Below are 27,691 nucleotides of genomic sequence, written 5' to 3' on the forward strand. Positions count from 1 at the left end.
CTTTTCGAGTTGCATTTAACTAAATCCAAAATTAAAGACTTTAATTCACATGCTTTGAAAGGTAATTAGTACATGAAATACTAACAACTATCAATGATCACACTCATTGCAGTTGAAATGCTTTCAGGAAAACGAAAGTCTCACTCTGGTCAATAATCTTAAAGCTACCCTTTTCATAATATATAGTCATTATCAACTGTATCAATTATGTTTCCTTTTTTAATAAAAATACGAAAAGGTAAGAGTGCTGGCTATCCATCGAATTTGCTTGTCTTAAAAGTCTATTTTCCCAAGATGAAATGATGATCTGTAGTTTTCATGTAAATTCTTGTGATTTCAGTAGAGATGTTTCCTGGTAATTAACTGGAATTATCGCTTTATATGAACAAAAATCTTCATCTTCTCCCCTTCCCTCAGATAAAGACTGTTTATCCTGTTTTGGGCAGGACTCACCAGTAGAGTTTGTAGGTTACGAATAATATCAAACGAAGTCCTCTTTATCGAAACATCAATATGTTCAACGTTTCATAAGGAGAAAATTGCTGTAATGTCCGTAATTCCTGTAATGCGAAGATTCCTGTATTGTCTGTAATTGCAGTAAAGAAAAAATTCCTGTAATGTCTGTAATTTCTGTAATGAGAAAATTCCTGTCATGTCTGTAATTGCTGTAAGGAGAAAGTTACTGTAATGTCTGTAATTGTTGTAAGGCGAAAATTGCTGTAGGGATTTTTTACATCTATTTTGTCTATACGCAAATTCAAATTTAGCAACAGCTACTGAGTCTGCTATGGTTTGGAAATTTCTTTAGTTATCCGAAAATGATTATAAATCCGTTATAATAAAACATTAGAAAATATTTCGATAAAAAGAAAATAATAGAAAATATTTCAGTATGATAGAAACTATTTTGAAGTAATAAAACAATAGAAAATAAATATCTCAAAAATTTCAGATTACAATTTCGGAATTGTTTTTAAGTGAGCTTTTCAGAATATTAATAATCAAAAAAACAATAATAATTTATTTATCCCCCACTTCACAAAACAACGGTTAAGTGGAGTAAAATACAAAAGAAAAACAGCAAAATTAAAACAAGAAACAAATTTAATCGCATACAGAAAAAAGATGGATAAGGCGATGAAAACATCCTAGCCTATAAAGCGCTTCAATAGCTAGCTTGGCAGATAATTTTTCGAAAGCACCAGTAATATCTGTCGCACAATACTTTTTAACCAGTTTTGCATTCCGGTAAGAACGAGGTAGATATGAAAGAAATTTGCAGTACCGGTAATAATTTATGCGAATACGTTTTAGACCACCAGTCAACAGAAGTGGCCTAATACCAGAACAGAAGAGTACAGAATGATCACAAAAATTTGAATAAAGCCGAGTTAGCGCTCTTCCCCTATAGTTTCCACGATTTGCTACAATCTTAGAGTAACCGAGCCACAGCTTATCACTAACATCTTTGACAGCAAGAGACCGGAGAGCATTCATAGAATCGCAAACTGTTATACCAAGCCAACAAAACGAGTTAACACGAAGAATACTAAAACCACCGCAGTATAGTGATTCTGAACAGTTATTACCGTTGAAAACAAGAAACTCGCATTTGTCAATATTTAGGTACAGGCCGATATCGCGGAAAGCAAAAGTAACTGACTTCACTGGACGGGCATAACCAAACTCAGTTTGACTAATCAGAAGAAGGTCATCCGCATAAGCCAGACATGAGATATCAGATGGTCCTAGTAGGCATGTAGTCGATATTTTTGATAATACATTTTTCAATACAAGATTAAAAATATACGGCGAAAGAACTCCCCCTTGTCTTACAGCACAACGAACAGGGACAATACCAAAATAAGAATTATCTAATGACTTAAGGCGAAGGTAAGAATAGGAGTACCAAAACGAAGCACGTGAATTACCGACAGATTTACTCTTCTCTGGAATAATGCTGTCCATACTTGAGTATGACAAACACTGTCAAATAATTTAGACAAGTCGAGGGTTGCGAAATGGAGTACGCGGCGAGTGCGATGGGCATCTTCTAATAAAGAAGTCAAAGCACGGTGAGCATGCTGACAGCCCAGCCCAGATCTAAAACCAAATTGATTATCATCATTTAGAGCAAGCTGAGTGATATAAGGTAGTAGTATTGAGGGGAGTGTTGAACTAAATCAAAATATGGTATGTGTTTACGGATTGTCAAAAGGGCGTAAACTCATGAATGACTAGGTAAATCAATTTGGAACTTTCAGGAAATGATAAGGGACATGATCAAAAAAGGAATAGTTGTATGCTACCACTGCTACTACAATTACCACTAGTCCCTGGCGTCGCACAGAGAAGGCCGACGCGATCAATGTTGAACAGAAACATTTATTTTTTGATCAGTCTTCCTCAAATCCTATTTTTAATTTACAACATATATGGGCCTAAATGGCTGTAGCATTACAGAACCCCTGCAGAATATTTGAAATATCTTAACAGCTATGTATTTCTAACAGAATCAATTATCAAAATTAGAATTATTTTTATTCGTCGAAAATTACTGTATACAAAACTTCAAATACCGTGCCACAAAATTCATCATGTATCTTTGAATATTAGTGCAAGTCAAAAAAAAAACTCCTTCAGGTAAAGTTCAGAAGCATTTAAATTAAATAAAAAGAGTATAAGTGTATCCAAGTTGTCAAAGAGCAGAGATAGAATCTTTTGGTAGTTATGCTAAGTTTTATTTTTCAGGTCAACTCCAGAAGCTATAAAATTAAATCAAGAAATGCTTTTGTGTCAGGATTGAAAAATTTGTGAAAAAGTTCCTCCAACATGCTATGGCACCATACTATGGATTCTCATAGAACAAAACACAAAAAAAAATATAAATTATTACTTTTTCAATGAAAAAGACTATGTCAATAAACAACGAACCGACATTACACTTTTTCCACAAACCAAGTATTCAAAGAACAGTAAAGAGTTCCATTAAGCCCAAAATGAGCAAAAATAAAGTCAAACAATCTTCCAATCGTAAAACTACCACGAATCACTATCACCAAATAAATGAAACTAAAAACGAACAAGAATTACAATAAATAGCGGAGTCGAACTCAAAACGAGCAAAAATAAACATGAGTAGGGCTAATAGCCCCTAGGCCTTCTCAAGACCAGAACACAATTTGCACTTTACTGAAAAAAAAAAAAACACAACAACAAAAACAAATGACCGTGGATTGTCAGTTTTATCGACATATACTGATATTTGTTCCTCAAAAGTTTTGATAATTTTTTACTTATGAAAGCAAGAAAGGTGAAAATATTTCAAGCGTATTTTGTTTCCAGTAAAGCTCAAATTGTGTTCTGGTCTTGAGAAGGCATAGGGGTTATCAGTCCTACACATGTTAAATGACTCGGCTATTTATTGTAATTTCTGTTCGTTTTGAGTTTCATTTATTTATTGATAGTGATTTGTGGTAGTTTTATGATTGGAAGATAATTTGAGTTTACTTTTGCTCATTCTTGGCTTAATGATGTTCTTTACTTTTCTTTGAAAAACATATTTTATAGAAAAAGTTTAAAAAATTAATTTCAAAGAAGAATCGTTTCTTCTATTTTTGATTTAACAATAAAGTCCTTTAAAACCATAGTAAAAACCTCAAAGTTTGTTTCATATTTAGAATAGGTCATTTTTCATATACATAATAATTAGAATAAAAACTAATCACAGCAGCAAGCCTTCTGAGGCTAGCACATCAACAAGTGATAGTATTTACCTCTGGGGTTTTCACTACTCGAGCTAATTGGACTCGTAGTCCCATAAGTTTCTTTCACTGCATATTCACATTGAGTTAATTATTTGGTTATTTATAATTATAATATTTTCTCTTAATTATAATTATATGGTGTTAGTTATAATATTAATATAGTTTTAATTAGAGGTGTAAATTACGCCTTTGCAAATGTATGTATTAGAGAAAAGACTTCACTAAATATCCGTCGATTGAGTACTAAGTTAAAACTTTATATACTCCGGATTGCTTGGGCTCTTGAAATCAGATATGCCTTAAACCTTAGTTAATTTTTAATGATTTACTAAAAACATGAGAAATTTGGTTTTAATTCTGATATATAAAACCAGTATTTTACTTACCCTTATACGGCAAAACTTCGGGCTTGTTTTTCTTTATAAGCCCCCAGAGTTTCAGCAGATCCAGTAAGTTAGAACTGCTGCCTTGTTTCTCTTTTATACCAGGAAATAATTTTTCAAGCTTGTTTAAATCTTCAGAAAAGCTGAAGCCTAAAAAAAAAAAAAAAAATAATCAAGTACAAAAAGTGAAATATAATAAAATATTCAGTTATAATTCAAAGAATTAAGTAGTTAAGACATAATCGCTTTAATGATTGGTAATAAATCTGCTTTCAAGGTTGAAGGACAGGATTCAAGGACCATTATATCAAAAGAATAATAATTCCCATTAGTTTAGAAAATCAGATGATATTTACTTTATTCAGCAGAAATGTTGCAGCAGCAGCCTGCAGCACTGATAGTATAAGAAGTTCCCCCCTCAACGTTCCGCTCTTTACGCTAAAGTTTGACTCTTTCTCTCAACTCTACTTTTTAAAAAAATCTAAAACTTTAGCGTAAAGAGTGGGGCGTTGAGGGGGGGGGGGAACAGCCCCTTTCATATACGGAGTAATTTCTGTTCGTTTTAAGTTTTAATATCGCTTCTTACTTTCAGTTAAAAAAAACTTGTTTTTTTATATTTAATTTCTGATCATTTTTGAATTAATACATGTTTTCATTTTGGCTCTCCGCACATAAATAATTAAAACGAAATTTGCATATTAATTTATTTTTACGGCTAAATGACATTTACATAGTTTTGGTTATACTATTTTTTGAGAAAAAAGGAGCGTGGAAGTAGGCTTAGTTACCCTCCAATTTTTTGGTTATTTAAAAAGGCAACTAGAACTTTTAATTTTTTACGAACGTTTTTATTATTGAAAATATATGTAACTTACGAATTAACTTACGTAACGAACTTCTAAATTCGTACGTTTTTGTTACGTATATGGAGATTCACCCTCTCGTTAATACCACGCTCTTCACACTAAAGCTTAAATTTTGTCCTAGTTCTTTGAATATGACCCCTGAATCACCAAGGCCGTAGAATAAATAGTTGAAATTAATAGAATTACTTTAGCGTAAAGAGCAAGGTATTAGGAGGAGGTGAACCCCTCATATGGGTAATAATTTCTGTTCGTTTTAAGTTTTAATGCTACTCCCTACTTTCAGTTGAAAAAACTTTTCACGTTTACTTTTTCATTGTTCTTTAAGAAAAATTCGACTATGCTCAATATAATGGCTATCTCAGAATTTTGATCCGGTGACTTTGGGAAAAAATGAGCGTGGGAGGGGGCCTAGGTGCCCTCCAATTTTTTTGGTCACTTAAAAAGGGTACTAGAACTTTTAATTTCCGTTAGAATGACCCCTCTCACGACATTCTAGGACCACTTGGTCAATACGATCACCCCTGAAAAAAATAGAAAAATAAACACGCATCCGTGATCTATCTGGTGGCAAAAAATACAAAATTCCACATTTTTGTAGATAGGAGCTTGAAACTTCTACTATAGGGTTTTCTGATACGCTGAATATGATGGTGTGATTTTTGATAAGATTCTATGACTTTTAAGGGTTGTTTCCCCCTATTTTCTAAAATAAGGCAAATTTTTCAGGCTCGTAACTTTGAATGGGTAAGTCTAAACTTGATGAAACTTATATATTTACAATCAGCATTAAAATACAATTCTTTTGATGTAACTATTGTTATAAAAATTCAGTTTTTTATAGTTTCGGTTACTATTGAGCCGGGTCGCTCCTTACTACAGATCGTAACCGCGAACTGTTTATATTTGAGATGTAACGTCGATAGCTGTTTTCTACATGTACTGAAATTCATCTCCTTCACTATAGGACAAGTTAACAGATGGTATGTCTAGTTGGCTACTTTAAATGATGAAACAGGCTTATCTAAAAATAGACAGTCAAATGTCCGTATTTGACTGTCTATTTATGTTGATATATCATATTATATCATATTATGTTGTCATATTGGCTGCCCTATCACAATTTGTTGAATATTTGGCTAGCTAATATTCCTGATTCAGGCATATTGGCTGCCCTATCACGATTTGTTGAATGTGAAATAACAGTGAGAAGTACCGAAAAGGGAATTATTGTGCATGCTGTACATAAAGAACGTCCGGAATTCGAAGGTGAGAAGGGATATGTTTCTCAAGAGTAAGAAATGTTTCTTTTTATTTTCCTATTTCATATAATACTTCATAAAAGTTGGTTCCAGAACAGTTTAGACTGAAAACCTTAGATTTGTCTTAGATTTCTTAATAACAATATGAGAAATCCTTAAATGCCACATTTAGTGAGAACCTAATACCTTTTCTGGAGTATATACTAAACATGTTTTCACATTTTATTTCTACAGACTACTGTAATATTATTTTTAGAGCTTTAGCTACTTGGTTCGAGACCCTCAAATGTGAAATTTTATTGAAATTAAGCGCTATTTCTGAAATCACACTTAGTGTGATTTGATCTACGTCAGTGAAGTTGACTTAATTTGTTGAATTTGAATTTGAAATTTGTTGAATTGAAAAACTCCATACTACAGATCGTCAACACGAACTGTTTATATTTGATGTAACGTCGATAGCTGTTTTCTACAAGTACTGAAATTCATCTCCTTCACTATCTTTTCACTATCACGTCTTTCTCGTATTGTACCTCTAGTTGTTCAACCAACAAGACATACACGCAGGCAAACAGCTCGGTTCCATTATCTTGAGGGTGGCAAGCCAATTGCTTGAAAATCAGCTTCATCTGACGTTGCACTTCAATCTGGAATGATCTTCCTGAGAAAATTATACCCTCAAAGGTTCTCTGTTGACTCTTTCAGAAAAAAAGAATCAGTAATCATCTAAAAAGCTTAATCAGACTAGCGGCAAATTAGATATTTAATTATAACTGGCACCGCAAATTTAGGGGGGGAAATGTAGGGACTCTATAATGATTACGCATTTACAGATGATGAAGATCATCTCGTTTCATTTGACATTGCTGCTTGTAATTTATGTTCATTGTAGTTGGCATTTCTAACTTGAAGGGGAGGGAGGGTCCCCAACTTTTCTAATAAGGTCTTGTGCATAAATAAGAATTTCAATTTTCGATTAGGTTCATATTCCAAAATCTTTCTGGTCAATCCTGACCAAATAAACGATTATCGGAATAGAAATAGATTTATGTCAAGGTTAGCATAAAAGGGAGGAATACCTTGCCTCGATTCTGTCCATAATAGACGTAAAGAAATCGCACACAAAAAACTACGAGGGTTGCAATCACAACTCGTCGCCTGAAAGCGGTTTTGCCGAATCTGTTTTTCCAAAAACCGGAGAAAAATGAGTTTGAATATATGTGATAGTATTGAATAGTATGCGATTCGGCAAAGGAGAACTACAAAATACAGGCAGTTAAAGATGTCTTGCGGCAATGTCAATTAGACCATTCGAAAGAGATTTTTTTACACAAGATAGCGTTTGCAACTCAGTTTCGCCAAAAATTGTTACATTCGGCAAAACCGCTTTCAGGCGACGAACTATACGTAAAAATGCAGCAACAGCGGTATGGCAAAACTGTAAATCTACACAAATAAAAATAGCTTGATCATGATAACTTGCCAATAATCAGAGATTTTTCAGTGTAAAACGAATTCAAAAAGTCCTCTTTTTGCTTGCCAGTAAGTGATTTTTGAAGGCTGATCACATCAAGAATGTACACTTGACTAGTTGTAGCAATCTGGAGTACACTCGCCGAAGTGGTTTCAAAGCTATCAAAAGTGGGCGGCCACTCTGCATCAATCGCAAGAAGATTTTCCTATTAAAAGGTGAAAACAGAACTCAGAAAACAAAAGTTAATTTCCTGAAAGGGAAAACTATAGTTTGAAAACAAGCATATTTTTTTGAAAACTGAACTGTAACAAGTTCTGATATAATATAAACATGAACTAGGGGTTAAGAACAATCTTTGTTTTATTGGAAACCAAATCTTCTACATATTTCCAAACGAATGAAATATCAGGATTAAATTAAAAACATAGTGAAAAAAATATGCATTTAAAAAACTTAAAACTTTTTCACATGGTGACAATGGTCGGGTTGCACAGGCAAGGTCGGATTTAAAGCTTTGACGCTTTGTTTTGGCGGGATTTTCGGGGAAACATCCAAGAATTTGTAGATATTGGAGTAATGAACAGAATGTAATTGATGAGCCAAATATAATGAAAGAGAGAGGTGACACTGAGCTCTCAGCTGCCATTCTTCGGAGACACCTGATAATCTAAAAGTGGCCATGGAATTCCTGTGCTGTTTTAAAATCTCTTTTTTGTAACTATGCAGCGCAGCACCAGAACACAACAGACACTTTGACGACGAATCACATCAGCCTAGTTTTTATCAAGAAGAAAATTACTCAGTGATAATTCATTGCGCCCCCTCATTTTGCACACCTAGGATCGGGCTTAGTGGGCATATTGGTAAATATGGGCTTGTGCACATGTACCAACCTCATGACTCGATGCCTTCGGCCGTAGTATTTTAAATGGTAGCACAATTGGTCTTGGTAAAATTGGGTATTTTATGAATTTTACGGACCCCCTGTAAAATTTTGATTTTACCTATTTAACATGTTTTACTGATATATCACGTATAATACCCTAAATTTTACATATTTCTCTGACACACCTTATGGCATTTTATTGTTATCATTGGAGCAACAGGTTTGGATATGATATTGTTATTGTGATTTTTGCTTGAGACACAGCAGAGCGAAAGAAAATAATATTATTGTTAATTGCACGCATTAATTTCTCTTTGAAGTGCTAAATAAAACAAGAGCTAAGAGCTCATATGGCACTTGTGACGAGGTTGGAAGAGCCAAGAACTCATATGGTATGAGCTCTAGCAAAATTCTAAGAATCAATAGATTGCTTTAAAAGGAAAATCAGGGGCTTAATCAGAGGCACCATTTGGGCCAAATCTTGAGGTGGGCATGAACTCCATGCCCATGGAGTTCATGGACATCCAATCGGGGTGGGCATCCCTCCCCCCCGATTCACTTTGCGTTGCGTAAGAAACAGCGCATTTATCGAGATTCTGAGTAAATGAATTGTAACCTAGTGTAGAACTCAGCCACACTGACCTCTAAGATTAATTATAACAACAAAGATTACAATCAACGAGGTTAAGTGATTAAACTGAAAGTGAAAATTCACCCAGACTACAGACTGGCATTCCTCAGCGAGAAACTTTCTTATTTAAGTAAACAATACGTCGGTGAAAGTAATCTTCATTGTTATGCTGAGGGTTGTAGCCAAAATCCCGGTTTTCTTTTAGCAGAAATCTTCCAGATCAAATATATTTACAAAAAGGATAAACATAACAAGATAAAAAAAATATTACAACACTCAAGGTAACAAGGGGAACCGCAAGGGTTTCATTTTTACAAAAGCGTCAACAAGCTGGTCGTAGTCCAAACTTTTTACTATATCCTTCTCTGCAAATATCAAAAGAAGGTGACTGAGACAATCATCTCCTGTTGTAGACTACAGGTAGTTTTTCACTATTTCTAGGCTAGAAAACAAACGCTCATCGCTCGCTGTTGTCACAGGAAGTGTGGCAGCAATATGAAGTACTTTAATTACTTCTGAGTAAGTCACTAGTAATGCCTGAAGATGGTCGACAATGTCTAGGAAGTTTTCCAGCTTTTTCTCCTCATCGAACAAGAAACGCTTGGCAATACCAGCTTGAGATTCGGGAAGAATGTCATCGATATCCAGCTAACTGACATACCGAAATAAGTATGTGTTATTTAGTTTCCATACGCTTTCAACTTTTACTGGTAAAATCAGGATCAAAAATCCATCCCCCTAGTTAAAATGCGTGACAGTTTGAATAATACCAATCGGAAGTAGATTAGTGCTATTCTTCTATTGGCCCATATTCTGATGATACTAACTAGAGAAGGCCAGCAATTAATGGCTAACCTTAGCTAGCAGAAGCAAATGTTATTATTTCCTTCCAATAGCTTGTTTTCCTTATAGCTTAAAAGACCACAGTTGTAATCAGAAGTGGTTTAGTGCTATTCTTCTATTGGCCCATATTCTGATGATGCTAACTAGAGAAGGCAAAATACTTGTCTCAGCCATATTCTGCCCATATTCTGATGATGCTAACTAGAGAAGGCAAAATACTTGCCTTAGCCAGCAGTAGGGAATGTTATTATTTCCTTCCAATAGCATGTCTTCCTTTTGGCTTATAAGACTACAGTTGGCAACTCTAAGCGCTTTCACCCTCTGAAAAACTAAAAGTAGAAGTGGCGAAAGCTAGATGATCAAATGGATGAGTTTAATGGAGATCACGGTTTCGCGTCCTACGAAAATGTGAAACACTGCCTGAAAGCTCTAGGAATGAGGAACTAAAAGCTCTCTCTATGCACTGCAAAACTTCTGTTCTAAAGCAAACTCTTTCGAAGTCTAGTAGTATGCAACAAATTTCCAGCAATAAAAATTAATATAAAGACTAGCGGAGTAATTGAACAAACAGAACTCTGGATTGGTTTGACATTAAGTTAAAAAAAACTGATAGAAAAATTCAAGTTACTTGAAAAGACCACTGATTATGTGTTGTGAACAAGATACTGAGTATCAAGAGAGGAAGAAAATATAGAGACAATCAATCTCTCGAGAGACAATCAAAAATCTCGAGAATGTCTAGAGACAATCTTTTGAAAACCAAGAGACAGAAAGACAACTAAATTTGAAAGATAAAAGAGTGCAAATAACAGCAATTTTTGAATTTTCTTAATGGTTTTATTTGTATTTTCTTTTAAGTATTGCTTAATTTCCTCTTTCCCCAAAAGTAAGCTTAAAATGTACTTATTTTAGGACAAAAAGTATAAGTAAAACCCCCGAGAGTATTCAAAAATTATTTTTGCTCAGTTTCTTTCAAGACTTATAACACCTCAATTTATTTGTGTCGCAGGCCCCAATGTGGCAAAAACGTCAGTTACCCATACCTCTAAAAAAGAACAATTCGGTTCAATTACTACCTGCTCTAGCTTAGATTCAACCGAACCATTTCTCTTATCTGTTTGATAATAATTGCTTTTAATTAATTCTGCACATAAGCCAGCGTGGCAAGATGTTTATGAAAAAGTTCCTTTTGAAAAGCAAATATGAAAGAAATACCTGTTTAATTCTATTTATCAGAGCATCAAAACTGGCTAAATTATCCACTATAGTTATTTGACCAGCTTCAAGCGGAAACTCGTAGTAAGCAACTAATTGGGAATTGGCTGATTTAACCAGACGATTTTCTTCTTCATATCCTACAAAAGAAATGTCATATTCTTTGCCATCTTTTCTTGTACTGATTTCGTCAGAAGGCATATTTTTTCGAGCAGTAGATCCTTTAATAAGGTCTTCTCCAGGAGCCAGAGAGCAAAGAGACTGTTTCTGTTCTTCTCCATAAACAACAGAGTCGTAAGCTTCCCAATCCTCTTGGGCAATAATAGGTTGATTATTATGACTTTGAACGGCTCTTGATAAGTCATCTCCTTCCAGGGTCTGGAGATGATCTGATTCCCAGTCTTCTTCTGTCGATATGTTTCTGTTATTTAATTCCTCAACAGGTGTTCTTCGAAGAATTTCCGGCCAGTTTTGCTCAGGGAGGCCAAATTTTTGGGCCATAGACAAAGCAAAAGTATCCTCGTTGTATTCCAAGAGTAACTCAAGTAAATCAATTTGTGCAGTACTTTCATTTTTGACTGCTATAGTTGAAAGCTCTTCGAAGTTTTCTCTGCCTAAATAATGAAAAACAAACATCTTAAGCATATCAAAAAGATAACGCATTGGAAAAACCCTTAAAAAAAGAAATAGGCAAAGTTCGATAAGCGTTCGGGGTGGGCGGAGGGGGTCTTTGAGAACACAATAATACAAAAGGCGACAATTATTTAATAGCTAGAAACATTATGGGATTTTTTAGGGTAAAACGAGTTTAGAATTCCGCCCTGATTACTGAAAAATTTCAGCAGGCAACTTTTGAACGTCGTATATATTACGCCATTAATGTTTTAATGTTTACTATCTCTCCCTCTTTATCTCATTTCAAAATGAATGACCAGTACGAAGAAAACTAAAAAATCCAATGTCTATTTTAACATGCTAAGAGAAAGTAGTAATTGGAATTATGGATAATCAAACCAGTAACTGGTAATGAATTAAATTAATCAAAATTAATGAAGCTCATTATTATGCTTTTGCTAGAGTATGCTTTGACTTGTTAATATTCTAAATCAGTGTTTTTCTTCTTCTTTTTATTTTACTGCAACGACGGTTAGAATAATTTGAACTGTAACCCATTAAGCGTGACTTAGGTGATATGAGTAAATCCGACACATGTTAAACCTACTAGAATTTTTAATGAAAAGTCTTGTAAATTCCCTCTGATCTATTTTACTAATTCTGATTAAATTTATCGACTCGGAGTGCAACATAAGATCACAAATTTTTTAAGTGTAAGGCAAGATTTTTCTGAAGAGGTTATTCAATTCTCTAATAAGGGCGATAGAATCCTTGACACTGATAACATCAATCTCTTAGGGATCAGACTGACGGATATATTTAGGGATATATAATAAATTTGCAGACATTATCAAGCTAAAATTTTTGTATATCAATGTTGGACGGATACATGCCCACCTATTTTTTCTCATTTTTATAAGAGTACTAGTTACTTACATGAGTATAGTACTAGAAATGTGGATAAGCTTGTGATTGAGCATAGAATGTTGAATATTCGCAAGTCTTACGTAGTTAAAAAAAAACATATATGTATGTATATATATATATATATATATATATATATATATATATATATATATATATATATATATATCATGAAAAGAGAAATCACCAATGCTACAGCACAAACACAAAAAAAAAAAAAAAAAAAAAAAAAAAAAAAAAAAAAAAAAAAAAAAAAAAAAAAAAAAAAAAAAAAAAAAAAAAAAAAGAGACAGAAGGAGAAAAGGAAGACTGTTTTCCTAATATATATATATATATATATATATATATATATATATTCACAGGTGGGACACAGGGACACAACTACAATTGCGCGTAACTAATATGGCACGTAACGACTTACGCGCGCGGGGGGGGGGGGCTTGGGCGGGGCGCAAAGCGCCACCCCAACAGCTAGTATATATATATATATATATATATATATATATATATATATATATATATATATATATATATATATATATATATATATATATATATATATATATATATATATATATTTTTTTATTTTTGATATTTATTTTATTTATTTATTATTATATTTTTTCAATTATTTAGTTGAATTTATGGATATTGATAGTTGTAATCGTTCGTCCTCAGAGCTTTATTTCTACTTGGACGGCTACTTGTTAAATGAATAAATGGTGATTTTTTTACAAATGAAGTTTTATTCCATTCCATCTCAATCCTACAACCATAGGGCAGAGGTACACACCAGAAAGCAAAATCACTTTTCTGACCTACATCCACTTAAGGTTATTATTACCCTTATAAAAGGGTCGAAACACGGTCGAAAGACTTCATGTAAACTACGTCAAGGTCATAAGGATAAAGACAAAAGAAACTGGAAAATGAAGGAAAACGTCAAAACTAGAAATGCAAACTAAAAGAAAGGGCAGGCTATCTACTATTGAGTTTGACTTAAGTAAAGAACGAAGTGGACTATATCTATTAGTTGTTATTCTTATTTTCTCCAAACCACCTAGTATGGAAAAATAGTGAATAGATACAATCGTATGGTTGCATAAAAATCAGTTATTGAAGATAATACTTTTTTTCATAAATACTTATATCCACTTTAAATCAATACAATACCTTGAGCTACAAACGAAAACAGAGGTAAAGATATACAAGATATGTTTATTTTCTTTTTTCGAGTCACAAAGAGTTTCTGACGTAAACAAATGACTGAGACAAAGGACAGATCCCCTCACTTTCCAAGCCTGTCGTTTAACTTATTATTCTTAATATTTCATTTGATTTTATTTTTTGACCTTTCTCTTTCCTTTGATTTTATTTGTATTTTCTGCATTCTTTTTCATTTAGAATTGAAAAAAGAAATAAGAGTATGGCCTTCGTTTTTGTGAAAAAAACAACACATTATTCATCAAACTTCACTTTCAATCACCTCTAAATTATACAAATATGAGATACTTCCTTCTGTACTACTAAAAGTATACAACTGAATACTGAAAGCTGAAATAATTGATAACTGAATAATCAAAAGTTGAAATTTGATCATTGAAAGAATATAAAAAAGGAGGCCATCAAAGAACTTTTCAGTATGACAAATCATACGATTAGTTGAAAGTGTGCGAAACCTTCTAGATGAAGCAAAAAAGGATTAAAAGTTAATACAAAAAGATGCAAAATGGCCCCCTTCCCCAACTGTGATACTTGTGAAGTGTTTGAAGACAAACAACATCTCAGCTTTAACTAGAGGAAATATGAAAAGGAGAGAGAAATATTAAGGAATCGCAGTGAGAAGTCATTTAAAGCATTCACAATGCGCACTACCCCAGATCATCAAACTTCGCCACCTTTGGCTATTAAACTAAGCACAAACTTTCTTCGTACATTTTGCTCATACTACTGGCTTGGTTCACACCCTGTAATTTTATTTTAGTTATTTTTGTTTACTTGTTAGTATTTATTTATATTTGAATAGTGATTTTCTAGAATGGGGAATGAGAAACGTATTTTTTTTCTTCTTTTTTGTTGGTAACTTTCGCCATATAGTAATAGAGACCTACTTTTATATGGATGTATATTTTGGATGTATATTTTTCACCATGGTGCCATGGTGAAGGATAAATGTATTGGTCTGATTTTTGTTTTGAAACGTAGATGATCGCTGCAGGAGAATAACTCCTACCAATTAGTAAGATTTAGTGACTATTATTTGAAGTGATACTCAAGCAAATTAGTGAGTATATAAAGCTAAGACAGATCAAGTGATACCAACGCATAAGACCTATTTGTCGAAAACGTCAAGCTTCAATGAATAATGACAATAAGAGATGCAAAATCATGCCAAGGAAAATATTCATATATAACAAAACTTGTGAAGAAGGCGTAATCTAACGAAAAGAAATATTACACTAAGTTTCAAGTAAGATTCATAATAGGAACGTTTTAGTTTTAAAATTACTACTTAATAAAAAATATCCAACCCGCATTAGTTTTAGGAATCGGCTAGTAATTAAACGTGAAAATTTAATCAACAAATTTTTTGTAACGCAATTAACCTTGCTTGTTCATTTGACTTCTTTTACAGAAATAAACTAAAAAAGGAAAAAGATCGATGAAAGTGTCTTTCTACTCTTACGGCAACTACACAAAAGCTCTCTCTTTTTTTCTAAAGGTCTATTCTGAAGGTTTTTCGGAATTCAGGGATCTCTGAACTGAAAGAGCAGGTTCACTCTTCAGAAAAATTAATTTACAATCAACAACAAAAAGAAAAGAAGAAAAGAAAGAAAACAACTCGAATTTGATCTGGCCTGTCTATTAGTCAATGTCTTTTTATGAATAGTTCCTTAAAATTTTTCTAACCATTTATTTTTATTATTTTTTTTTACCAAATTTGAAGCTCCAGACAGTTGAATGAAAGCAACAGCACTGCAACATCCTGCAAAATTGTCAAAATATTTTCTTCGCATTTTTTTACAGGTTATATAAAACAATTCTCTCTTTTCCTAGTCTGCTAGGTACGCAGTACTTACTAATTTTGTTATCCGTAAAAGCCTGATGTGCCATAAACCTTAGACTTGACCTTATATGCCGTCGACGAAGATTGGGAAGCATGTCTATCGCCACATTAAACTTTTTTGCCAACCGTTTCGTCAGTTTTGTTAATACACGAATCTCCAAATTGGTGTATCTTATACCAGGAATTTCATACGCCCTATAAAAAATTTTAATGATAAATTACTAAATATTAAATAATTTAAAAATGTAATAAGGCTCAGACTAGAAAAAATCTTCTTTATAGCTTTTCTTCAGAATTGTAAACCTAATCTAACTGAAAGTAGCGAATTATATATTTTACGGCTCTTCTTCTTTTTTGAACTGATTCGATAATGACAATCTGTTCTAAAAAAAAACTACTATGGTGATATTGTTCCAATGGAAGAATCCATGGAACAAAGAGCCAGGACTTAATGCAAACTTGGCAACTGAGCAACGACATCACAACAACAACATTATATCTCATCCAATCTTTAAAGCCACGGGGAGACACTTCCCACAATGAACGTCTTTTTATGCCACTCATTATAGCTTTTTGTTCCTATAGCTGGTATTCTGATTGATATGTCTGGTTTTGATTATACCGGAAAACGATAAAAATGACAGTAAAATTAGTTTTCTAATTTAGTTTGGCTTTAACCAACTCTACCATAAAGAAAGATTTACAGTTAAGCAAAACAAAGGTCTTTTAATAAATATTTCTAAGACCACACTTCTTTTCCATTTACAAAAAAAAAATTAAAAGAGAAAAACCACAGTTCTGAAAGTATTTAAAATACGAGTTGCATTTATTTGTTTTCTTATGTTGTTTGTACTTTTTTCTCTTATGTGTTAGTTGTTGTTTTCTTTAGATGATTTTACCTTAAAAAAACAGTTTCTTTTTCCGTAAGTTTTTTTTGTTGATAAAGACTCCCTGACGTGGAGCCAAAATACTTATATTTTTTACTAGCTTTTTAACTAGTTTTTCATCTTTTATTTTATTTTTTTGTTAGTCCCACTTCTTTATTGAAACTAAACCGTTTTTTTCTCTCTTAATGTTTACGTTCCTTTAATCAATCAAAAAAAAGACTTGCACGTGACATACAACTCTGTATGTACAAATCACAGGTAATTCAGTAAAAAACTGTATGACCTTATGAGACGTGCACTGATAGTACTATACAAGCACTAGTACTATGATAGTACTATGCAATATTCCATAATGCTGAAGGTAACACAAAGAATATTGCATCAGAATAAACAATAACTACCAGCCGTACTGATTTTCTTTTCGTAGCCCTTCAGCCATCTTTTGCTTTCACACACCCCTCCTGTTTACCTTTCTCAGATTTCTAAAGAAGCTCGGTCTACTTTTGAGGTTCGGTCAGATTTGAGGCCCGGTCAGATTTGAGGCTCGGTCGACTTTTGCTGAGCTTACTGAGTCATGCAAGTGACCCCTATTACAAACCAAATAACCAGCAACACCAGGAATCTAACCACAGCTCTATGGAACAAAGGATTTCAAGGCTAGAGGCTCAAAGTAAATAAGATTCAAGGTCATCAGTTCAGTTGTATGCGCCATCTATTCAGGGAATATAGCTCATTGTGAATTCAGTTATAGACAATAGTGAAAACAATTTTCAAAAACAATTCAGACAATAGTTTCAACAGCCGGAACTCTTGTTGCCCAGTTAAAAAAATGGCTTTATCAGGGTTAATCTTTATCAGGGTTAATCTTTATAGGGTTAATCTTTATCAGGGTTCTATATTTAAAATAATTTATCAGAGTTCTATCAGTTGGAATACAAAACTGATTTTTATTATAGAAGGGTATTAAATATGGTATTTTTTTTATTAAATATGGCATTTTGCTATAAAATATAGCATTTTTTTCCCTTCAGGAAGCCTTCAAGTACTTTTTTTTTTCCAGGAAGCGTTCAAGTACATTCTTTTTACTCGAGCCAGAATTCGAAGGACAATTTCAGTTAAACATCTGAACTTTTACTATCTTCCATCCTAGCTTGTTACATTTGAATATTTCGTCCTACATTTTGAATATTTCGGCCTAGATTGTTAAATTGAATATCTTTTCTTAAGAAGTCATACTTGAACATTAACGGCACTTTGTTTTAGTAAGGAGCAATAAATGGTAAAGAGCTATGGTCCTTAGGTCCTGGAGGTAGTGAGACTTTAAATCTCTTTTGCTCAAGCCAAAGATTTGATACTTAAACAATTGAGACGTTTTTCAAATTAAACTTTCGATTTTAAATGGCCGGCCAAAAAAAGAACTATAGAACTATTAGTGTTTCAACATTCCTTTCAGATCTCTATCGATATATGATATTTAGAGAAGTAAATCGAAGCACTTGCACTTTCCCGAAACCATTAGTCGTAGTATGAATACCAACCTCTCCCCCCCCCCAAAAAAAAGAAAGATTTTTAAAAATTTATGTAGATATCACTATATCTTTGCTTATTTTATAATAATAGCGAGTATTTCTTCCGTTGATTATCTTATGATCCAGTTTACACTATACAGAAAAAGTGAAATAAAATTAATCATGAAATATTTAGAACCCATCGTTCTTTATTAACAAAGTCAAGTATTGGACTAAGACACTACACGACTCAAAAGCAAAAACAAACCTAAACCCCGTTTCATGGTTATATTTGAGCCATTATTTTAGTGGTTCAGGTCCCAGTGCTGCTGATTATTTGGTTTGGAACAGGGGTCAATAGTGTGACTCTGTAAGCTCAGTAAGAGTCGACCCAGCCTTAAATGGGTACCAGGACAAATCTGAGGGAATGACATGGGAGGTATTGGATGATTTGCCCCCAAGTCGCAGCCAAAGGCATTGAATCAGGAGATCGGTACCTGCACAACGCGGACTATAGTCAGCATACAAAAAGTTTTTTATTAAGTTCCATTTTTATTTTTTTTTGATGTAAGGAAAAGTAAAAATACCGTGGATCTTATCACGGGCTGAACATATAGGTTATCAGATGATTTTCTTAAAAATTGCGATAGATTTGGAATTACCTAAAAAATCAAAGCTTACCCTTTACTTCTTTATGAACAGTGATATCAGAAGCTTTATCCACCGGCAATAAAATCAATCTATTGGCTACGAAAGATATGTATTTGTTTCTTTAACGTTGATCAATATTATTCAAGGGCTAATAAAAGGTACAAATACGATCACAAAAGAAACTTAAGTTCCTACTTTGCTCCTTTCTTTGTAGTGACATTTGAAATTTTATCCACAAAAAGAAAATTTATCTTTTTTTTCTTTTTTTTTGATGATGAACTCATAAGTTATTTATTTCACCTTTTGAATGAACATTTGAGGAATACTTGAATTGAATTCATGAGGACTACTTTTTTTTAAATAATTTTGAAGAAAACTTCAACATGATGATACAAGTCAGAAAAAACAACAATAACGGTGGAGGAGAAAGGCAAGGGCAATGTCGGTGAAAACGAAAACAATCCTGATTCGGAGCAACCACAAAGTCCCTTAACTATTAGAGACTTAAACTATTGCTTGTTGCGGCTCATTTGAAATAAAATAACGTTAGGATATCCAACTGGTATGATTGGAGATCACAGCAGACAAGAAGCCCTCGAATGCTCTAAAACTATACCCATTACAAATCTTTATCGCAAAAGTAGTCAAGTTACCCAAAAATTTGCATCTACAAGATTACAGGAACAAAGTACACCCGTATCTGCTCCAACAACACAACTCGCATCGAGCTATTTTTTCTTTTAGAAAGGTGGAATCTTGTGAAGCTACTCCACGAAACTCCAGAACTTTCAAACAAATGAAAAAAATCCATCATGGTTTTGCTAGGCACCTATTGCAGTCCAGATTCTACCAGGACACCCACCGGGTCAGCGAAATCCGCAAAAGGTTCAGACAACAACAGAAAAGATACATTGAATGTCCTGTAGTGCTACAGATTTGAGAAATATTTTAGGAACGTCAAGTGCAAAATTCTTAGCGTCTAACCGCGGAAAATCACTGAATATGCTGAGAATTCAAATTTCGAGCTGGAAACGACCGATGTCAAGGTTGAATCTAAAATGGAAGTTGATGTGTCGGCATTCGATGGTGCTTCTATGCTGTCAAGCAGGACAGCAGCTAAAACGAGGTTTGAAATACGCACTAGCCGGATGGACCATGGATGGACGTAGGTTTATTGTAATTTTTCAAGGGTTGTACTAACAAGTATTTCACGGTGTTGAATATAAATGCTCCTTCTGAGGGCTTTCTTAACTGCAGTAAAACAAAGGTAGATCCTTACATTTTTGGTCAGGTTGAAAGAATCAGTATCCTTATGCTGAGACCAGATAGAAAGAGACGTTCAAACTTGGCTCACAGAGCTAAGTTTGTGCTCGATCATGACTTTGGTATTGTATTGTATCGGATTAACGACGCTTCTTGACTACTAAGGTCCCTACGTCGGCCCTGTAGTGCATTTCTGCAGCATGATTCGATCTCTTAGTCCCGTATTACCAAGTTAAGGTCAAACCCACTGCACCACCATAGGACGATGTATTGTATTGTATTGTATCGAATTAACGACGCTTTTTGACTACTAAGGTCCCTGCGTCGGCCCTGCAGTGCATTTCTGCAGCATGATTCGATCTCTTAGTCCCGTATTACCAAGCTAAGGTCAAACCCACTGCGCCACCATAGGACGATGTATTGTATTGTATCGGATTAACGACGCTTTTTGACTACTAAGGTCCCTGCGTCGGCCCTGCAGTGCATTTCTGTAGCATGGTTCAATCTCTGGGTCCCGTATTACCAAGCTAAAGTCAAACCCGCTGCGCCACCACAGGACACCACAGGACGATTATTTATTTAAGAATTAACGACGCTTCTTGACTACTGAGGTCCCTGCGTCGGCCCTGTAGTGCATTCCTGCAGCGTTATTCGATCTCTGGGTCCCGTATTGCCAAGCTAAGGTCAAATCCACTGCGCCACCACAGGACGATGTGATGTCATGCTGCACTATTTTGAATATTCTTTGCCTTTTCGTCTTAGATATTTTTCGCAATTTTTCTAGATAAACATTTTTTTTTTCAACTCTTAAGTTTTACACTATAAGAATCCAAATTCCTCCTACTTCTGTTCAAAGTCACCCGTCAAATTTTAGTATTCAAAACTGATTATCCAAAAAGGTGACTTTGAACAGATTCTTAGGACTGGCATAGCTCACACAACAGGAAAACCAGCAATTTCATACAGTGGCGATTAGACACAAAATGACCCATTTTCCGAAAAACAAAAATAGTTTCGAACAAATACTAATTTGAAGATTAGTGCCATAAAATAACAATGTTTTTCATAATTTCTTACTTTTGTCAGTCATGCTGACAAAACACATCACGTTGGAAACATTCAACGTTGCTCAACGTTGATACGATAAAACTTCACATTGCTCAAGTAACCTAAATCTGGTTTCTTTGCGGTATAAGTGCTACCTCATTTTCAACACAATTACTATTTGTTTTAGGTCTCCTTTCTTCTTTTTAAAACAGCTTTTACCTCTTAAGAGATCACAAGCTAATTTCTGTTTTTTCTAAGTAGTAATACAAATTTATGGAGGGGTGACGTATTTCTTAAAACTTTAGGGGGAGGCCATTTCGTTTTTTGTTTTTTTTTTTAATGAAAATACCAAAAAGGCATTTCTCAATTAATAAATACATAAAGAAGGATTTTTAGAGTTTATGAAGAAGGGGAGGCAGCAACACCCTCCCCGCTCGATTGACACCCTCTTTCAACGTTTAACATTGCTTCTCAATTCTCAAACAGTTCTTCAGCCGAAAAAAAAATTCCTCAGAAGTTCTATTCTTCAAATAGGTGGTATTAAGGCCCAAGAATAGAAGTAATCATAGCAACATACATTAGCACACTTTTCAGATTGTCGATTCCCTCTTGGCCAGTTAGAAACGAATCCAAATAACTAGTCATAGTAATTTGAAAAAAATGACCACCAAGTTCTAAAAGGCGTTCAACGGGATTCATTCTGTCTTGGGCTATAAGGGCCAAAAATATCCTCACGCACACCGGATTGTTATAGAGATTCAATAAACTGATTGCTCGGCTGGCCTGGAATGATATAGATCTATGTTTAGCAAGACACTTTTATCTATCAAATAAACAAAGAAGGAACTTAACTTCCTATTCAAAAGAGTAACTGTTTTAGCGTTAAATAGCACTATAAGTACATCCTTCCAGATAAATTGTGGAGTCCCACATGGATCGGTTTTTGACCGGTTTTGTTTATTGTGCGGAAAGATGCTTAGAAATCACATCTTCCTTGTCAAACAATTATGACGCTTACTACTAACAAAACAGTTACAATTGCCATCCCATCGGTTGTCAATAATTATTACATTTTATTGCTTTATTTACTTTTTATTGAACACCCATGATTGACATAACATGATAAGACGGAATGAAGCATGAAAAACAATAACAACAAACGAATAAGAAACAAAACTATATATTATTACATTAAAAATGGTTATGACAAAGACACAGAGTAGTACTAAATACTGTTTTCAGGAAACAAATGTTAAATAAACATGCTACAATACTAAACATATATAATATGTATATAATACATAAGAAACATTCATAATATAGCCTACAAACAAAGTATAGCATACAAAGAATGCCACCCCAACACCTAGTTGGTGGAGCGGTTCGCGCCCCCCCCCCCGCGCGCGTAAGTCGTTACGCGCCATATTAGTTGTGTCCCTGTTTCCCACCTGTGAATATAGATAGATTTATATACGTGTTTGAAACTACGTAAAAATTGCGAATATACAACATTCTTGGCTTTCCCATTGTCTGTGCATATACAAAGCCGTATGTACTAATAATGACGTCATATGCAAACGCTCTTTTTACAAACAAACAAACATGCATACACACAACTCGTTTTTATATAGATAGATAGATAGATAGATAGATACAATACAAATTAACTGCGTAAAACTTGCGAATATACAACATTCTTCGCTGTCCAATTGTCGCTGCATATAAATAGATTGTCAGGTTTACCGACCCTCGAACATGCAACGTACAATTGTCCATGGGGAAAACAATCAGTATTAAGATCTATACCACATTTTTCTAATGATTGACCTTGAGTTTTGTTAATGGTGATTGCAAATGCTAATCGAATTGGGAATTGCAATCTTTTAAATTGAAAAGGCAGATCCGTTGGAATCATGGGAATGCGAGGAATAAGAACAGCCTCACCCTCGGAAGGGCCTGTCAATATTGTTGCCTCTATTACGTTTTCCATTGTTTTTTTTACGACAAGTCGCGTGCCATTGCAAAGCTTTGGTGGGTTGATATTTCTTAAAAGTATTATTGGTACGCCTATTTTTAGTTGTAGTACGTGTGGTGGAAATCCTGAAAGATCCACGGAATTTAAAAATTCAGATGGATAATTAACCGCTTCATTTGGTTCCAAAACTGTGTCGACTGACTTGTAAAGGACTGCCTGGTCTCGAATCTTGGTCAAAACAATATTGTTGATTTCGTGGACGTCTATATTTTTGTGTGCGAGAATCGCTCTTTCACTTAGCCATTTATTATTTTTATAATTTTTTAGAATATTCGGAAATACTTTTTCAATCAATTCATTTTTGGACGTCACTAAATTACAGAAATCAGCAGGTAGTTGTAAACGTCCTGAAATTGAGTCTACTGGGAGCTTCCCGTTTCCAATTGCCAGCAATTGATCTGAAAATGTTTGACCCGAGTCATCGTCTTGCAATCGGACACGCATATTTGTAGTTAATTTTAATGTTTTTACGTGTGCCCATAAATTAGAATTTTTCAGGCAAGCATTCATTTCGTCTACAGGAGTTGATCTAGGTATTATAGGTAATGTTTGCCTGAAATCTCCCGCAAGCAATATTAATGTGCTGCCAAAGGGTTTCGACTTCCCTCGCAAATCTTTCAAGCATTGATCCAGAGCCTCGAGCGATTTTTTGTGTGCCATTGTGCACTCATCCCAAATAATAAGTTTGCATTGCTGCAATACTTTACCCATCCCAGATGATTTGGAAATATTGCACGTGGGAGTTTCTGTAGAATGCAAATTCAGAGGCAATTTCAAAACGGAATGAGCAGTTCTTCCACCAGGCAGCAATGTTGCGGCTATTCCGGACGACGCAATTGCCAAAGCTATATCATTTTCGATCGAATTGATGCCAGAATCAGTTTTATCACAAACGTTTTACCAGTACCTCCTGGCGCATCCAAAAAGAAAATTTCTCCAACGTTGTTATTGACACAATGCATTATCGTATCATAAATGTCTTTTTGTTCCGACGTTAACTTGGAAATGTTATTTTGTACATACGACAATAGATCACTCGTACTGTAACTTTGTTCACGATCCAATTCTACACATGTCGAAACAGCAGCGATACGGTTAGGTGAAGGCATTCCCAAATCCTGAAGAGGTTTGTTTGCCATACGTACGCACAAATCTTCTATAATAACTAAAGTGTAGTTATAAATTTCTGATGTAAAATCAAAAATCATATCTGACGTCTCTAACTGTTTTCGATGGAGTATATCTTCGGACATTTTTGACTTATATTTTTCCCATAACTTTGTAGGAGCTGATGGAGAGCAAGTTGTTAAAATGATGCCAAACAATGCACGAATTTGACTTGGGGTTGACGTTTCGCACGCGTCATTGATGCAGTTATCCCAGTGTTGGTCATTCTCCAATAAATTCAGAGCTTGGCATGCACTACGGTAAGTGTCATGTATAGTAACGTTTACAGTTCTCAAATACTCAAAGGATGTCGGACCGGGTACATTCACCAAAAGCAGGCGTAGAAAGAAGCATTCATGTTGATTGGGGTGAACGGTGTAGAGTCTTCCTATCGTGTTATCTTTGAAGATGGTAGGTTGGCCGTCGACTGACTTACCCTGTTTTCGGCGTTCAAATACTTTATTTTTAGTATTCCACGTGTAATACGAAGGCACTTCAGTATACAGCAGTTTTTTTCAAAAGAATCATTTTTGCAAAGCGAAAAGAAACCGGTTAACTTTGTAGAGCGTTTCGCTTATGAAGAATAATATCTCGAGGTAAAAACTGATCACCGACCATAACGATTGCCACTTCGTCGATAGTTGGAGCATTGTATCTACGCACATGTTGGCCAGGAGGCGTTTTGTCAGCGGAAATAACAATTTTATGCGTATCAGTAGGCATCAAATCGATGGCTGTTTTAAACAGACGCACTAAATTATTATTTTCGTGGAAAAGATGTTGCAATTGGGAAACGATTGTCCTTTCAACGTTGGGAGAAATTTCGCAACGTGCATTAAATTCAGAATTTCTATCACTGATGAAGTACAATTGTAAAAATTTATGATTCTCGCCTGAGAATGGTAGAAGGGACCCTGCTCTATGATAAATTTGCCCTTTTACTTTGAAAGTAGACATAAATTGATCTGGATTTTCGATTTGGGCTCCAAACGACGTCATTTGGAAACATGAGTTATATTTTCTGATTTGTGACAAAAAACGCTTAGATTCTGACGTAGTTCCAGTAAGGAAAGTCTTCAATGGCTCTGGTGGTGCAGCCAATAGAGGAAGTTTAACTTTTCCTGAGGCGCAACACATTCCCATTGTTTCATCATTGAATTTCAAGGCCTTGCAATAGGGACAAATTTTAGACATAGTCCCGATTTGAACACATCTACTCAAGCTATAATCATCGACTGGGCTGTACCTGAATGCCAGGCGATAAGTTTCAGGTTGCTCTGATTCCTCGGCACGCTTTCTTTTCTTACTTTCTCTATCAGCAGCAAGCCTGATTTCTTGCTGTTCTTGTGATTCCTCGGCACGCCTTCTTTTTTCACTTTCTCTTTTAGCAGCAAGTCTGGTTTCATGGTACTCTGGTAGTTCCTCGGCACGCCTTCATTTTTCACTTTCTCTTTTAGCAGCAAGTCTGCTTTCGCATTGCTCTGGTAGTTCCTCGGCACGCTTTCTGTTCTTTCTTTCTCTATCAGCCTCAAGCCTGTTTCCTTGCTGTTCTTTTGATTCCTCGGCACGCTTTCTTTTCTGACTTTCTCTATCAGCAGCAAGTTTTTTGGCATAGACTCTTTGAGCATCTTCCTCAGCTGTTGCCATTGTAAGTTCATCAGTCATTTTAAAGTTAAACATTAATAGATTTCTACGTGAACACACGTCTTAAATATCTTTAATGACGTCACCGTCATAACAAAAATGACGACAACTAACTTCACGACGTCAGTCAACACACAAACATGACGTCATCTGACAGACACATCCACAGACAACTTATTTATATATATATAGATAGATATTTGTATGTCTATATAAGTGATTTGTCGACTGACGTCATGTTTATCCACTGACATCGTTATAAAGATTGAACATTATAACGTCATGTATGTAGTTTGTACGTTTGTGTATGACATCAAAGGCTTTGTATGTGACGTCAAAGGCTTTGTTTATGACGTCATTATAAGTATATAAGAAGGCGTTTCAAAGAGACATTTTTAGTATAGATCTTAAAATGACAGAAGAAACAGCCGAGGAAACTGTTCAAATAGTTAATTCAAAGAGAAATTTTAGTGTAAATCCTACAAAAGGCAGAAGAAAAGCCGAGGAAGCTGCTCAAAGTGTTAATGCCAAAAGACTTGCTGCCAAAGAACGCAAAATCGCGCATTTAGATAAAAATCAACTTGGACAGCGAGAGTCAAAACGTATCGAAACTGAAAATGATAGCGATGATGAATGGGTTTGGGATTTTGACTTGGATAAGGTCATCAATGTCTACCAGATTTTAGTTAAAAAAACAAAGATTCGGCGATAAGTATTTCATAGTGACAAAATACAAGCCAAGGTAAAACAAACCAAACAACTTGAAAGTAATATAAATGATAAAAAAAAAACGACGTTGAAAGGACTATCGTTTCCCAGTTGCAACATCTTTTCCACAAAAATAATAATTTAGTGCTTCTGTCCCAAATAGCAATCGAATTGATGCCTACTGATACGCAACTATCAAAGAAGTGGCAATCGTTAAGGTCGGTGATCAGTTCTTACTTCGAAATAATATTCTTTATAGGCGAAACAATCAGTTGGCTTTACAACAGAAATTTATAACTGCACTTCAGTTATGATTGAAGATTTGTGCTTATCTATTGCAAACAAACTTCTCAAGCATTTGGGAATGCCTTCACCTAATCGTATTGCTTGTATTTCTACTTGTGTAGAATGGGATCGTGAACAAAGTTACAACACATATTGTCGTATGTTACAGACCGGGAGACTGGGACACAAGGAATATAAATGACGACCGGGACACTCAAAGAGAAATTACAGACGGGGACACCGGAACACAGGGAATGTAAATGACGACCGGGAAACAGGGACACAACTACAACGGGGACGCTGGGGGCACAGGGGGGATACATAAATGACGACGGGGGCGCAGGGAATGTTCAATTAGCAATCACCATCAACAAAGCTCAAGGGCAATCATTAGAAAAATGCAGTATAGATCTGAATACGGAGTTTTTTTTCCTATGGACAATTATGTGTTGCATGTTCAAGAGTCGGTAAACCTGACAATCTATTTATAACTAAAAAAGCTAAAAACTAAAAAAAAAGAAAAAAACTAAAAAAGAAAAAGAAATAAAAAACTGAAAAAGAGAAAA

At 34.7% G+C, this 27,691-nt stretch overlaps 1 protein-coding gene across 3 annotated transcripts in view; it reads right to left on the reverse strand.

Annotated features, from left to right (window-relative positions):
- Positions 1-27,691, reverse strand: part of LOC136032986 (exonuclease mut-7 homolog) — an 80,985-nt gene that overhangs the window by 22,567 nt on the left and 30,727 nt on the right. For all 3 annotated transcript variants that reach the window (XR_010618834.1, XM_065713509.1, XM_065713518.1), the window contains exons 4-8: positions 21,864-22,069; positions 15,944-16,125; positions 11,325-11,938; positions 7,759-7,954; positions 4,154-4,300 (exon numbers count right to left, since the gene is read on the reverse strand). Coding sequence is in view for 2 of the 3 variants with exons in the window: in XM_065713509.1 (XP_065569581.1) it covers positions 4,154-4,300; positions 7,759-7,954; positions 11,325-11,938; positions 15,944-16,125; positions 21,864-22,069 (1,345 nt within the window). In the remaining variant the exon portion in view is untranslated. The remainder of the gene's footprint in view (positions 1-4,153; positions 4,301-7,758; positions 7,955-11,324; positions 11,939-15,943; positions 16,126-21,863; positions 22,070-27,691) is intronic.

Source organism: Artemia franciscana, chromosome 1, assembly GCF_032884065.1.
Source record: "Artemia franciscana chromosome 1, ASM3288406v1, whole genome shotgun sequence".
NCBI classification, from domain to species: domain Eukaryota; kingdom Metazoa; phylum Arthropoda; class Branchiopoda; order Anostraca; family Artemiidae; genus Artemia; species Artemia franciscana.